Source organism: Vespa velutina, chromosome 17 (assembly GCF_912470025.1).
Source record: "Vespa velutina chromosome 17, iVesVel2.1, whole genome shotgun sequence".
NCBI lineage: Eukaryota > Metazoa > Arthropoda > Insecta > Hymenoptera > Vespidae > Vespa > Vespa velutina.
The window spans coordinates 4,058,428-4,073,590 of record NC_062204.1 but is presented as its reverse complement, the minus strand read 5'-3'; the positions used below and the strand labels follow the sequence as shown (position 1 = coordinate 4,073,590).

The 15,163-nt window shown below is 35.4% G+C and overlaps 2 protein-coding genes across 32 annotated transcripts in view; one reads left to right on the top strand and one right to left on the bottom strand.

The window, feature by feature from the left end:
- Nucleotides 1-1,220: 1,220 nt before the first annotated feature.
- Nucleotides 1,221-7,050, top strand: LOC124955266 (26S proteasome non-ATPase regulatory subunit 2-like). Its single transcript, XM_047509433.1, has 13 exons — nucleotides 1,221-1,834; nucleotides 1,904-2,080; nucleotides 2,153-2,339; nucleotides 2,409-2,708; nucleotides 2,791-2,873; nucleotides 2,963-3,207; nucleotides 3,291-3,429; nucleotides 3,510-3,630; nucleotides 3,683-3,917; nucleotides 4,017-4,081; nucleotides 4,146-4,433; nucleotides 4,506-4,700; nucleotides 4,800-7,050. The coding sequence occupies exons 1-13, from the start codon at nucleotides 1,491-1,493 to the stop codon at nucleotides 5,007-5,009; spliced, it is 2,589 nt and encodes an 862-aa protein (XP_047365389.1). The 5' UTR covers nucleotides 1,221-1,490; the 3' UTR covers nucleotides 5,010-7,050.
- LOC124955171 (actin-binding LIM protein 2) overlaps nucleotides 4,733-15,163 on the bottom strand; it is a 25,065-nt gene continuing 14,634 nt past the window's right edge. For 8 of the 31 annotated variants that reach the window (XM_047509186.1, XM_047509200.1, XM_047509184.1 and 5 more), the window contains 11 exons: nucleotides 14,864-14,935; nucleotides 14,297-14,483; nucleotides 13,948-14,213; nucleotides 13,617-13,878; nucleotides 13,455-13,538; nucleotides 11,656-11,694; nucleotides 10,695-10,792; nucleotides 10,421-10,490; nucleotides 9,357-9,439; nucleotides 8,074-8,277; nucleotides 4,733-7,996 (listed from right to left, as the gene is read on the bottom strand). In XM_047509186.1, coding sequence (XP_047365142.1) covers nucleotides 7,883-7,996; nucleotides 8,074-8,277; nucleotides 9,357-9,439; nucleotides 10,421-10,490; nucleotides 10,695-10,792; nucleotides 11,656-11,694; nucleotides 13,455-13,538; nucleotides 13,617-13,878; nucleotides 13,948-14,213; nucleotides 14,297-14,483; nucleotides 14,864-14,935 — 1,479 coding nt within the window. In that variant the 3' untranslated portion in view covers nucleotides 4,733-7,882. The other 23 variants (XM_047509189.1, XM_047509192.1, XM_047509190.1 and 20 more) reach the window with 21 other exon arrangements.

The following is a 15,163-nucleotide window of genomic DNA, read 5'->3' as shown; positions in this document are numbered from 1 at the left end:
CTTTTCCTTTTCCTTTCCTTTTTCTTTCGTTATTCTCGTTTCCGCATCGCCTTAGCACATTTCTTCCTTCTTTCTTCATATTTCGAAAGGAGAGATTATCTTCAGAGATAAGAATCATAATAGAGAAGAATCGAAGGGAACTAAACTGATTCTTCGATATATACACGATATACCTATAAACATTGATATAATTCTATTTTCTTACGAGTAGAACGATGCTCGTGGGAATACTCAAGCTATTACCAAAGATTTATCTTACGTTTCAATCCGTACTCCTAACTCGCACCTTTTAATTTCCGTGTGTTTCTCTCATCGTATTACTCACGGTACTTCCTGCTAACTCGTTCGTGTCAATTATTTATAGATGTGTATATATGAGAATGGAAACGCGGTATAATCGAAACTTGTAAATTGTGATTAAAGAAAATCTTTTATATATTTTTCTCGGAGAATAATACAAAAAAAAAAAAAAAAAAGAAAAGAAAAAAAATTAGGAAAAAAAAGGAAAAAAAAAAGAAAAAAAGAGAAGAAAAAGAAAAGAGGAAAAAAAAGTCGGAAAACTGAAAGACGGGAAAAAACGTAAAAATAATATCAAAAAAACGCGGCAAGGACGAAAGGCGCTGGTTGCCGATTGCTTGTTTCCCCCTCCCCGCCCCCCCCCCTCCCACCCCAATTGTTAACGACTTTTTTTATCACGTTTGTCAAACTCGTCAACAAAGATTCTTGTGAATGATACGCCTTCGTGTTTCGTAATGTATATCTGTACGAATAACGAAAGAAAGAAGAAGCAAGTATTTTACATAGCATCGAACAATCAATGAATATCTCGTTATCAATGAATGTTTCGTTATTTATACATATATTTGGATTAATCTATAAGGAATAAATGTAAAGCGAAGAGAAACTATTTTAACACAATAAGAGAGCGTGGAACTAGAACGGGTAACACCATGTTTCATCTCGTCATTGTAAATACTATTTGATATATATATATATATGCATATTCCTAAGTGCACCTTTGTACATACATATCTTATCGGAATTGAATAAATTATAATTAAACGCAAGAGATTATCGATTTATCTTTCCCCTTCCCTATGAAAAAAGTTTCGTTGAGATATTATGACGATCGAGAAAAATGAAACATAATGAAAAACAAATCAATGACACTTGTCAAGTTCAAGGAAACGGTCATTATCTGATTTTCGATAATTACGCTTGATAATTATTATTTATTCAAAAGTAAACATTAGGATGACCGCTCGCGGAGAGAAGAAAGACGATATGGTGAGAAGATTTGTTTAATTTCGAATAACAGAATGATAATCGAATGAATTTATCTCAGAACGATGAAGACAAGAGGTTACAAGAAGATTTATTGCAATTGGTCGACGTATTGATGGTAAGAATTTAATATTATTCTGTACGGGCGAGTGACAATCATTAAGAATAATAATGATTCTGGCCTCAAGGGAAAAGACGAAAAGGCGATGGCACGTGCTCTGGTACATCTTAGAATATTAATGCAAACGTCGACCACTTCGATGACCTCGGTACCAAAGCCATTGAAATTTCTTAGAGATTATTACGCTCGATTAAAGGATGCCTATTATAAAATCGAAAAAAACGACGACATTAAGAGACAATTTGCCGAGATTTTGAGCGTTTTAGTTATAGTTGGAACATCTTCGAGCTCGAGAGAATGTTTAGATTTTTGTATAAAAGGATCGGTCAAAAATCCTGGCGAATGGGGTCACGAGTATGTTAGACAATTGGAGGCAGAGATCGTCGACGAATGGACCGGCGCACCGATCAAGGAAGAAAAGGACATCAGGTCGGAATAATAAAGAATAATAGGATAGATCGATACTACGAAAGAATCGACGAGTCAATTTTTTCACAGGTCACAGCTTACGCCTTTGATCGAGAGCATCGTGAAGTTCAATATGAAACACAATGCCGAGATACAGGCCTGTGATCTGTGCTTGGAAATTGATCAAATGAATTTTCTACATGACCATTTGGATTCTAATAACTTTTCGAGAGTGTGTCATTACTTGACGAGTTGCGCCGCTTACAGGTTCTTGATCGATATCTAATTTAAAAGAGTTAAAATATTTTCAAAGAAAAAACAACGATGTTTCGTTTTCAGCGAAGACACAGAGAGAAAACAGATATTGGAATTCGTATTCTATCAATATATGATATTCGGAGAGTATAGTAAAGCCATGCTGATTGCATTACAACTGGCCAATCAGGATTTGGTGTTTAAGTGTCTCTCCACCTGTCCAGATTCTTTGATACGAAAACAATTAGCATTTCTGATTGCGAGACAACAGGTCTAATAATTTATCGTCGTTAATGTCTACCCTGACGAATATTATAAATTCCCATGATTCCTCATTCAGAATCATTTAATGAAGAAGGAATATCAAGAAGAAGATGCACAGGATATCGAGACTATACTTACCAATGCACATGTCAATGGCCATTTTCAAATATTGGCCAGAGAATTGGATATATTAGAGCCTAAATTACCGGAAGATATTTACAAGACCTGGTTGGAGACAGGAATCAGAAGAGATATCGATTATGATTCTGTCAGATCGAATTTAGCTTCTAGCTTCGTTACGGCTTTCGTTCATGCTGGTTTTGGCGAAGATAAACTTATGGCAAATACCAAAGACTGTTGGGTATACAAAAACAAGGTGATTCAATATCGACCTAAACTCAAACCCTTGTTCATTTTGACGAAGGACCTTCATAAATTTTATATAATTTACTTTTCAGGGACATACGATGCTATCGGCAACTGCATCCTTAGGTCTGATACATCTTTGGGACGTGGATGGTGGATTAGTACCGATCGACAAGTGAATGTGAACTAAAAATAATCTTTCTAACAATAAGTTTGCTAATGCATAGAAAAAGATTTTCTTTCGACATCATTTATTCGCATTAGGTATCTTTATACGAGTGACGATTACATCAAGTCAGGTGCTCTATTGGCAATCGGATTAGTAAACTGTGGAGTTCGAAATGAATGCGACCCAGCCTTGGCCCTGTTAAGCGATTATGTTCTCTCTACCAGCGAAATTCTACGAATTGGTGCGATCTTAGGATTAGGTTTGGCTTATTCTGGCTCTCAACGGTCAGACGTTGCGGAACTTTTGACATCGGCATTAAACGACAAACAGAGTAAAATTTTGATCTAACGAAGAACGATCTCTAATAGGACGAAATAAATAAAGAAATAAAGAAATAAAGAAATAAAAAATACTCCTATTTAGGTACCATGGAAATTATCGGACTTTCCGCGATTGGTTTAGCTTTGGTCCACGTTGGTACCGCCAATTCTGACGTCTCCTATGTCATATTGCAGAAGTTATTAGAACTTACGATCGAGCAATTGGCTAATACGCATTACAGGTGTTATTGAATAACGAAGAAAAAATGAATTTCCAACTAATCTCAATAACGACGAGCACGTAATAATAATCTTTAAACAGGTTTTTATCACTGGCCTTGGGAATACTTTACATGAGTTGCCGGGATGTTATAGATACTCCATCAGCGGCACTAGAAGTTTTACCTGAACCATACAGACTAGCTTGTCAAACTATGTTACAGGTAACAAACTAATTACTGCTATAAACTTATATAATTCTATCGAAAACTTTGACTCGAGATTTGCGCATACGCTGGAACTGGCGACGTTCTTATCGTCCAAGAACTCTTAAGAATTTGTTCGGAACCCGTCAATGGCAAGGAAAGTATCTATGGTACACCAATTACGACTCCTGTTACCAGTTGTTGCGATCATGGAAAACGCGTGGTTTCCAATCTAACGGCAGACGATAATCAAGCGAAGAACAAGACTTCTAATTCCAAGTATATGTCTGTTATTAACATATTTTTATTAACGAACAAATTTTAACTCTTTATTAAACTTATAAAAAAAAAAAAAAAAAAAAAAATAAAAAAAAATAGGGAAATTGGAATATCACAAGCGATAGCGTCTCTTGGAGTTGGAGTGGTTGGTCTCGGTGAAGGCAAAGAAAATTCGAGGATTTTTGGACAAGTAATTTCCAAAAGAAGAGATAATAAAAAAGATTTCAACATTGAAATCCTAATTCTAATAATAGGTAGGACGATACGGTCCGACCCAAGCAAGACGAGCGGTACCCTTAGCTATGGCCCTTTCGTCTCTTTCTAATCCAGAACCGGCACTCTTAGATGTTTTGAACAAATATAGTCACGACAATGACGTGGACGTTGCTCATAACGCAATATTAGCTTTAGGATTGGTCGGTGCTGGAAGTAACAATGCGAGATTGGCGACCATGCTTAGACAATTAGCTGCCTATCATGCCAAAAATCCTTCTCATTTATTTCTCGTACGAATTTCTCAAGGTCTCGTGCATTTAGGGAAAGTAAGTTAGGAATGTTCGTGCCAAGTTCTTACTTTTTCTTCCTCTTTCTCTATTAAATTTTTCATTTATCAGGGTACGTTATCGTTATCACCGATGCATTATTCATCGAGAATCTTGGATCGAACGGCACTGGCTGGATTGATGGTTGTTCTGGTTGCATGTTTGGATTGTAGGAATTTGATATTGGATAAATCTCATTACTTGATGTACTGTTTAGCTACGGCCATGGAACCACGATGGTTGGTCACTTTGGATAAGGATCTTAAGGTCTTTCAAACGTTTATATTTAAATTATATTATCTATAGGATGTCTTTGCTGCTAACAAATTTCCTGTTTTTTCTTCTTTTTTTTTTTTTTAATTACAGACACTTCCTGTTTCCGTTAGAGTTGGCCAAGCCGTAGACATCGTTGGCAAGGCTGGCAATCCAAAATCTATAGCTGGTGGTAACGTTCATACGACCCCAACCCTTTTAATGCATAACGAAAGGGCGGAGTTGTTGTTAGACGAATATGAACCTTTGTCCAGTATGCTGGAAGGGTTTGTTATTTTAAGAGAAAAAGCAGAATCTTCCTAAACGAACCTTTTGATCTTTTTAAATAAACATTGAAATACTTTCTTCACCCACAAAGCTAAACTTTGCCATATAAAATGACTTATAAGCTGGTACGGAATTCAGTTTTTTTTTCTTTTTTTTTTCTTTTCTTTTTTTTTTTTTTTTTTTTTTTTTTTTTTAGGTTTGCGTTTATTTAACTTTAGGGACTAGCGGAAGCAATGTGCTTTATACAACAAAAATGTACATTGGTATGCATTGCACAGTGGGAACAACAACGTTGCACCATGATCAAAGTATTAGACAGATTTTCAATATCTGTTTCCTCATTCTTTTCTTCTTTATCTCTCAAGCATGGCTAATTCTATACCTTAATTATATATAAGTAGGGTAAATAAAAGTTTCACGACGAAAGCGAGTTTATAACTCGAATACACGCATGTATACGCGTGTCCGTTCCAAGATCGTAGAAAAGAACAATTTTTGGGGAGAGGGGACTAAAATACTTTGACGGACTTTTTTTTTTCTTATCTCGTTCCTTTTGATATTTTTTCACATGCGTAGAATACACATAGGTATTATATCATGGTGCGTTTTCCTTTCATATCGAAAGATGTAACATATATACGTATGTTTGTGTATTTGTATGTATGTAGTATTTATGTATGTACGTATGCATGTATGTATGTATGTATGTATGCATGTATGTATGTATGTAGGTAGGTAGATAGGTATATGAATAAGTCCAAGTTACGTGTACGAGAGATCATGGCGCTCGTTCCTTACTTTTCCCTTTTGCTTTTTATCTTTCTTTCTTCTTCTTATTATTTATTTATTTTTTTTTTCTTTTTTTTTATTATATATTATAATTACCCTCCTCGTAAAGAAACTGTGAGAAAACGCAAGCTTTACATGTATATGCACATGTACAATGTGTGTAACACTACGTACTCTTTGTATTTTAATTTCTAACGAACATTCTTCTTCTTCTTCATCATCTCTTCTTCCTTCATAGGCACATGACTTAGGGTAAGAGGCGATATTTTTTTTTTTCTTCCTAATGAAAAGCACGCTTCACACGTGCGTCGCATGTGTTATTAACTTGTTTCCCTTGGTGTATATATGTACTTTATGTATGTGCATATGTGAATGCGACGATGAGAACTCGATTTTGAATTAATCCTTTACTTTCACGTTACTACGTATCTCCTTTTTCCTTTTTTTCTTTTCTTTTCTTTTTTTTTTTTTTTTTTTTTTAAATTATAATCGATGCTGACCTCGAATTGTTCGAATATGTTCGATGTAAAAAGATTTTCTTCTCGCTACGCGATGTCGAATGAATTTTAAGTTTGTTCTCTTAAAGATTTTGCACTCTAATGTAGAGCGAACGTTCGTTTTAAGTCATGCGAAAGGGTTTCAAGTTCGAGTTTATTCTCATTTATCGCGTGCCTTTTCGTCCCCTTACTAGAGCATGTCTTCTTCTTTAGAAAATATAATAGAGAATACGTTAAGAAACGCTATATATATATATAATTATATATATATATATATAATTCTCGACAGGAACACTGCCTACGCTATCGCGCAATATTTTATATGTATTTTATTGTTGTTGTTGTTGTGTTTTCTTTCTTGTAAAACAATGACAAATTAAAAATGTAATATAGCTCGTACGTCATAGTCTATATTCGATCTGCGTTTTCTATTTTTTTTCTTTTTTATTTTACTCATATCAACGCACTCGCACCGATTTCGGCAAGCCGAACCACCTAACTAACTATAACTTTATACGTTTAAAGTTTCGCTTAATATTAAAATATAGTAATAGTAAGAGATAAAAATTAATAATAATGATGATAGCTCTTATATATATATATGTATATATGTATATATATATATATATATAACTTATAGATAATAGCAGATTTGTATCGTAACATGTCGCAAATATTATGAGCGTGTTTCGTGTGTATGTTTGTTTATATTCTTTCTCTTATTATTTTATTTTTTATTTGTCCGAGCGATGTATCTTCTAATATTCCATTCTTTTCTCGTGCCAATATTCCTTTTCTTTTTTTCTTTTCTTCACTATTTACAATATGTGTATTGTATCTGTTTAAAATAATTCAGCACATCTCTATCATATTATTCGCTGGGCCATTGCAATTGTTACGGCGAAATAATGGGCATTAGAATGGATCGTTATATGGTAAAATTTGTGTCTATGTAAAATTACCCTTCTACCGTTTTCAATATTTAGAGAGTCACGATGAAACGAACGAGGATAATGTATGTATTTATGTATGTAACGAACAGGAATCGATCGGACGTATATTACGGGCACATTAAATCCATGCAAAATGACTCGACACGACACATGAAGCGATTAGATAATTTCTATTTAAAACGACGATTAAATTCTCTCACGCATCGTTTCGTCGAATCCCGAAAAGCGTAATATGTTACTAACGAGAAGGATGAATTTGAATCGAAGAGAAAAAAGCTGCCCTGCCGAGAGAGAATTTCGTTGCTGAGAGAAGAAATTGACTGAGTGAAATGGCAGTGCGTGCTTTCGTGTCATGCTCTTTCCTCCATGCGTGCCCATTTTTTTGTTTTCTTTTTTCTTCTTTTTGTCGTTTTTTTTTCCTTTTTTTTTTCTTTTTTTTTTTCTTTTTCCTTTCCTTCATACATTCATATAACGAGTAATAGATTTTTCTCTAAAGACCTTTGATCCTCTTTCGCTATTAATGATATACAGATGTACTGATATACGTATCATATCATCGATAGCGATCTTTATCAGACGATTCGGACACGATGCAGATTAGAAGAAACATTATCATTGACGTGTGTGTGTATGCGTATGCGATGTATAGACGAAGAAGAAATGGTAATAGTTAAAAGAGCCGCGCACGCCTTTTTATCTCGTTTCGACGCCATTGCGGTAATCTGTAGAATTCGGCTCGAGTACACTGTAGAACTGCCTCGAATTCGGCGTCGGATAAATGTCGCTGAGAACAGAATTACATAATTAATATTATTTGTAAAACTGCGATTAAACTTTTTTTTTTTCGCTCGATATACTCACTTCGAGATTACAACGATCAACGTCAGCCGGCAGTCTATAATTGGTGATAACGAGTAAATGATAAGGATAAAGCTTCGGTGGTTCGGTTGGTGCGGCACCCATATCCGGCAGTGACCTTCTTACGTGATGACCACCATGACTTCCCACCACTGAACCTAGGCCACCCGTGTATGTGGTGGAGGATGGCAGGATACCACCATCATTCTGTATAACGATTGAACAAAATATTTACACACTTTTTTTTTTGTTCCTTCTTTCTCTTTCTCTTCTTTCTTTTTATCAACACGCGATGTTCTATGTCGACAATTTCTCATATTTAATTTTTAATATCACGCACATATCTATATATAATTTTTTTTCTTTATATATAAACGTTTATCTTTACAAAGAAATAAATAATATTATACGTTTGACGATAATCATGCTTATAATATCGTTTTTACACATAAATTATAATTATCAGTGGACCTCGTTACGTATTCTCGTGCAAGACAACGTCAGCCATTCCAGAAAAATGATCTGTGATACTTGAAATCTTGGAATTCCACGTTCGTAATTATCAAAAGAAAAGAAATATTCGTAAGAAAAGTAATGTTTTTTAAAAACATTTCTTTGAAAAAGCCGTATGTGTGTGTGTGTATGCGCGCGCATGTGTGTGTGTATATATATATATACATATGGACACACGCGCACCATAAAGATAAGATCAAAAATAAATATATGTAGCCAACGAACGTCGACGAAATGTAACGTTAAAATAATAAAAATGATCAAGTGTATATATATATATATATAATAAATATATCAGAGTATCGAACACAAAAAAAAAAAAAAGAAAGGAAAAAGAAAAAAACCATGACAAATTATCGAAAATCATTGCAATCGCGCTAGCGCACGCCTTTCTTTTTCGATTAAAAATCAAAATGCAATATAGAAATGTATAAATTTCATTTGCAGAATGAAAGAAAAATTTTCAGCGAATGTACAGCGAACACATGCACGCTCGTAAAAAGAATGTACATCAATATATACAATATCATACATGTGCAATGCGTTTATCCCGTCTTCTTTAACATTAACATCGATTAATGTTCATCGATAAAATATATTTCAACGAATCGTAATACATACAATTGCAAAATATATTTATATGTTCATCAGCAGGAGGATCATTTTCTCTGTCTAATTTTTTCTCGTTTTATCATCACATCAAAATCAAAAACATGCACGATTGTGTATCGCGTCGAAGAAAGAAAAAAGGGTTGCAAGAACAATCTACAAACCATGCTAATTTGCCGGGAGTAGTATGGGGCTGTGGTACATACCAATGCCCGTCGATCCACATCCGTGATGCTGCCTGTCGATACTAAAATTGGGGAAAAAAAATGGGAAAGAAAACCATGTCAAACCATATTGCACAAACCATTTGTTACGTGTACTTTTCGTCAACGATGTTCCAAGTTTCGTCTCGCTTGACTCAACTACTTTTTGTTTGTTTCTGTTTTTTTTTTTGTTTTGTTTTTTTTTTTGTTTTTATGCAAAGTAAAAGAAGAGAAAAAAAACCAAATTGCAATTCATTGCCTCAGTTGATTACAGCCAAGCGGAGAATGTAGGAACATGATTGCTACGAATGATTTTCTATATTTAATTTAAATTTTCTTCGTACGGTTCTTGTCTACGAATATTTATTTAATTGTCAGCGAAAATGAAACCGATGCACGTACATTGATTTTTACTCGTCAAAGTACCTGCATCGTTCTTATCTATGTTTGTTTTTTTTTTTTTTAATTATTCATCGTCCTATCGACTAAGCACAAATCGTCGTTCGTAGAACGTGAAACGAAAGAATTTGGAAAGCTATTCACGACAGCTTATAATCTCGAACGAACGAAGATGAACATTATCAAGGACGACACAAATTTAAAATTTGCTACGACCAAGTGTGATAGGCGACAGTGACAGTGCGATAGCTCGCAGGAAAGAGGATTAGTAAAGCATGCACAGAATGATAAGCAGATTGAAAAAAGATCTAATTAATAAGAAAAAAAAAAAAAAAGAAAAAAAAAGAAAGAAATAAAAAAGTAATCTCTTTTTCCCCGCAAGAAAATACCCAGCGAATCAACTACGTGGTATATCTCGCGAAGAAACTAAGTGATTAATTAATTGATTAATTATTGAAAATTACGTGTGAAAAAAATAATTCGACGAGAAAAGATAAAGGTGTGTTTGCACGTTTATCCTTTTCCTCTCGCTCTCTCTCTCTCTCTCTCTCTCTCTCTCTCTCTCTCTCTCTCTCTCTCTCTCTCTCTCTCCCTCTCCCTCTCTTCCATTCTTATTTTTTACTCACTATCTGATTTGCCGGATGAGAAATCAGTGCTGTGCGTCTTGTCTCCCATCCCACTGAACGAATAATCACCCTAGACGAGAAAAAAGCGTTATCTTAATAGGAGATGCAGGCCGAGGGACTTGGGGTCGAACGTAAAGAATACTCTCTTTATGTTAAGCGCGGATGCTTTTCTTTTCTTTTTTTTTTTTTGTTCTCTTTTTTTTTCTTTTCTTTTCTTTTTCTTTTTGTTTTGTTTTGTTCGATCGGTCGATCGTAAACGCGGTGCAAGACTTACAGGGAGAGCAGATACAGAACCGCCGGTCGAGGAGAAGGTGTGACTTCGCGGTGCCAGACCGTACCCTGGCTTCGGGATGTGCCGAAGAGAGCTCACAACTGGTTTCAAATGTCAATTTATGATTTATTACTACAATTGTTTCTCGAATAGGAGGGGATGGTAGAAAGTTACTCTTTCATTCCCATACGAATGCCCCAACGTTCGCCTAGGTTATAACAATTTCTTTTTTCTTTTTTTTCTTTTTTGTCATTTCCATTTATATCAAACACCTACAGATAGGTATAAGTAAATAATACACATATACGTAATATAGATATGCGTATATTCATTTTACTAATATATTAATCGTATTCATGGTGTAAGCCAAACAGGTGTATGTATAACGCGAACAGGACGAAGTCCATGATGTTTCGTTAATACGAAAAACGAATCCTGATCGTTCCCAGCACTCACGTAGTAGTCGGTGGCTTCGTTTTTCCATGAAATATCCAATTATCGTACAGTTTACCTAGAATGAATTTTCTTTCTTCCACGAATACCGATTTTTATCTTCTTTTATCCGAGCTCACGATCTCTTAACTACGAAGCACATCAACAATGTACACGATACAAAAGAGCCGACGTTTTAATATAGAGCGGTCACGGTGAAATTATTATTACTATTACTATTACTATTACTATTATTATTATTATTATTTATTATTAATAATATTATTGTCCTTGTCCCACGCACGAGAAACCCAAAGGAAAACGCAATCGACATTGAGAGAGCACACCTGATTAGTTACATCATGCACAAGTAACTATCTACGTATATAGTATGTAACGTCACTCTCGTTTTCGTAATAAAATCAAAAGAAACGGGTATGACCGTTTCGTGTCATTGGAAAAAAAAAAAAAAAAAAAAAAAAAAAAAAGAAAGAAAAAAGAAAAAAAAGAAAGAAAAAAAATAAGCCCCTACCTTTTCTCTTCCGTGAAAAAGAAGGTCGTTTAGCACTTTCTGTTTTATAACAAAGATTTTGTCAAATAAATTGTATGATTGATGATTAATTATAATAAAAAAAAAAAAAAAAAAAAAAAAAAAAAAAAAAAAAAAAAAAAAAATCCTAACGAAAACGGTTCACAGTCTCAAACAAGCCGGCACCTTTGTTTTCCTCTTTTCTTTTTTCTTTTTTTGCAAGTCGGTCTCTTTTTGTTAAGCTAAAAAAAGCGAGCCTTCCGCGAAGACAAGTCAAAGTACTTCTTACTTTTCTTCTCTTTGATCTTTTCCTTCTTTCTTTCTCTTTTTCTTTTTTTTTTTTTTTCTTTTCTCTTTTACAAATATTCCTTTCGACTATCGAAGGATGAAAGAGTACTCTACTAACTACGTAGGCTATAATTGTCTGGTTTTACTTCTTTGACTTGAATTCGACGGCTAGCGAATTGGAAAGTTTTCGGACTCACCGAATGATAGTGCCTAGTGGCGTTTGGAAGAGTGAAGGCGCGTTGAGTACCAAGGGGTGGATAGTTTCTGGGAGCCGGGGAACGCGCCGATGACCTCCCAACTGCCGCCCACGCAAACACAACACAAACACAAAAACACAAATAGAGACACGATGGTAGACACGACGACAGGTAGAGGCGTGTGACTCACGAGATGATGGCCGCCTGTTCTTTTTTTTTTTTTTTTTTTTTTTTTTTTTTGTACTTTTCTATGCTTAATGTCTCAACATTGGAAGATACGAATTAATCTTTGAAAAGTTTCCAATGAGATAAGCGAAGGATGCGAAAGTATCATGCGCCAGGAGAAAGATACGATGATCAAGAAAGGAAAAAGAAAAAAGAAAACAAAAAAAAAAAAAAAAGAAAAAAAAAGAAAGAAAAAAGAAAATGAAAAGATCTTCGATTATCTTCCAATATTGCAATGATAACAAAGTCGAGGAGTATGATGTGTGTCCGTGTGTGATAAGCCTATTATTATTCTCTATCTATGTTTCTCTCCCTCTCCCCCCTCCCATCTCTCTCTCTCTTTTTCCCATTAAGTAAACCCTCTGTATCATGCAGGAAAAATTGTAGCAAGGCGTCGTTCGAGAAACGTCGTTAGCATTTTGACCGAGCAAAAAAAATATATAGCTGCCAATTAATAATACAAGAGAATAAAATGCAATGTTTAATCCTATGGTTATATATAATCAACTATATACGCGAAAGAAGAAGAAAAAGAATAAAATATAGAAATTAAAAAAGGAGAAGAGAGGCCAGGCAGGCACATTGAGGTAGGTCGACGGCATGCTGAGGCAGAATACATCACCTGTTAGATTAATGGGGCGTCCATAGGAGAGTGTGGTTTTTTTATTGGTGCTCTTAAAAAACAACACAACGAGTCCTGCTCGAGTTACACGTACTGTTCCCTCATTTTCTTTAACACGAGATCACACGAGATCCCTTAATCCACCTAAAGCAAGATTTGCTTACGCCGGATACGTCGTGAATTCCACGTAGCAAAGTCTTGCAGGTGATAGGATCGAACTTTAATTGGCTATCCCTTGGCCATTTGTCAAATCTTCACGCGGTTTCTAATCGTCGATAAAACGTCGACGTTATTGCAAAACGGTAGAGAGTGATTATGTTAGTGTTTATGTGCGAACGTGTGGACATGTATGAGAGATGATTTTTTGCTTATGCATTCATGAAATAGTTATGAATAAATGATTTCTCTATTCTTTTTTCATTATTTTTTTTTTTTTTTCTAGATAGACTTATAGATCGAAGGAGACTCACCGTTGTAACTAGGCCCACTCGATCTGTAACTAAAACCATCGTCGTCTTCCCATGGTCGTGCATGATCTATGTTTCTCGATGGCGCTGCATAAAAAGTTTTCTTTGACGAAAGTACTCTTTAAACTATTAGCTGAAAGTTATTGTTTCGCTCGCGAAGCTTACATGCTCCAACGGGACTCTCGTATCGCAGCCTATAGGTTGGTTCTCTCGCGGCCGATGGCGTCCTCGAAGCATTTCTTGGATCAACGTTGGCAGCTTTGTGTCTCAAATTCTCTCGATCCTTTTCGCGATCCTGTAGAAACACCTTCGCTATTCCCGTATCGATCTTACTCAACTCGTCCTGCTCTTTTTTCAACTTTTGCTCCACCTCTTTGATGTACGTCTTGTTGTCTACCTCATCCTCGTCATCTGATGCGGGTACCCCCTATTCACAAAGAACGTCAATGACTCTCCAAACTAGTCTACTAATCTACATATAATCAGAAATATATACCTTGTAAGTATCGGACCATCGTCTACGTCTTTCGGGATCGGTATAAGGATAAGGAGGAGCTGGAAAGTCATCTCTTTCTATCGGCGGCTGAGCACCAGGTGGAGGTTTCATAGCATCCGGATAATGTGCCAATTCTATTGGCTCGTCGTTGTCAACCTGACTTCCAGCAGCAGGCGACTTTGGCCGAGTTTCGCTCAAAGCATCGACCAATGCTCTCATTCCTGATCTGCTACTACGTCCACCGCTACTTCTTATCGAACGAGATGCTGTTGAAATCGATAGAAAGATTCCCTCATCAATATCGATGACAATAGCTATACGATTATATCGACGATAGAATTTTACATACAGCTGGGTCTATGAAAGTGGGGACTTGTCGGAGGTTTGTCGTAAGGCTGTATCGGACGTCTCAGATATCCTTGACTGGGCGTTTCAGTCAAGTAAGAATAAGTGTAAATTCTAGATACATCCTCGTGTCCTCCTCGACCGTATTCTCTCAGGATCAATCCAGGACTGCCGGTTCGTGCAGGATAATACTGAGGCAATTGAGAAAATCTTCGTCACATTCAAATTTTTATTATTTTTTCTCGTTCATTTCGATCAACTTTTGTCCAGCACCGCCATAATTTAAATGTAAAGTGGATAAAAGAAAAAAAAAAAAAAAGTACAACGGAGAGTACGGAATTCCTTCGAAAAATCGCAAATCGTAAATGATTTCTCATGGTAATAACGACGATGATGATAATAATAACGATGATGATGATGATAATAATAATAATAATAATAATAATAATAATAATAATAATAATAATAATAATAATAATAATAGTAATAATATGCGAATTGAAAAATGATTTCAATAAAATGTAAAGATTTCTCATAAAGGAAGACCGTTCCAAATGATACGTGGCCATACCTTGCGACTGAGGCTGCTGTAAGGGCTGCAGAGTGATCCGTTCAGGCTTGGCGTGCGTGACCGCAATGAAAACTATACACAATGACCGTGCGAAAAAAAATAAACAACGATTAAGAAAGCAATAATAAAAAAGAAAAAACTTAATAAAAAATCAAAAGTACGATAAGATGATAAAGTTTTCAAATAATACGTAATAGTACCTTCGTATATCGAAGCGTGCGTAAAGAATAGGGTAAAACGTTGAACGATGCATATTAAAGCGATACGTTTTTCAGGACAACCATAACTAAAAGCTATTAC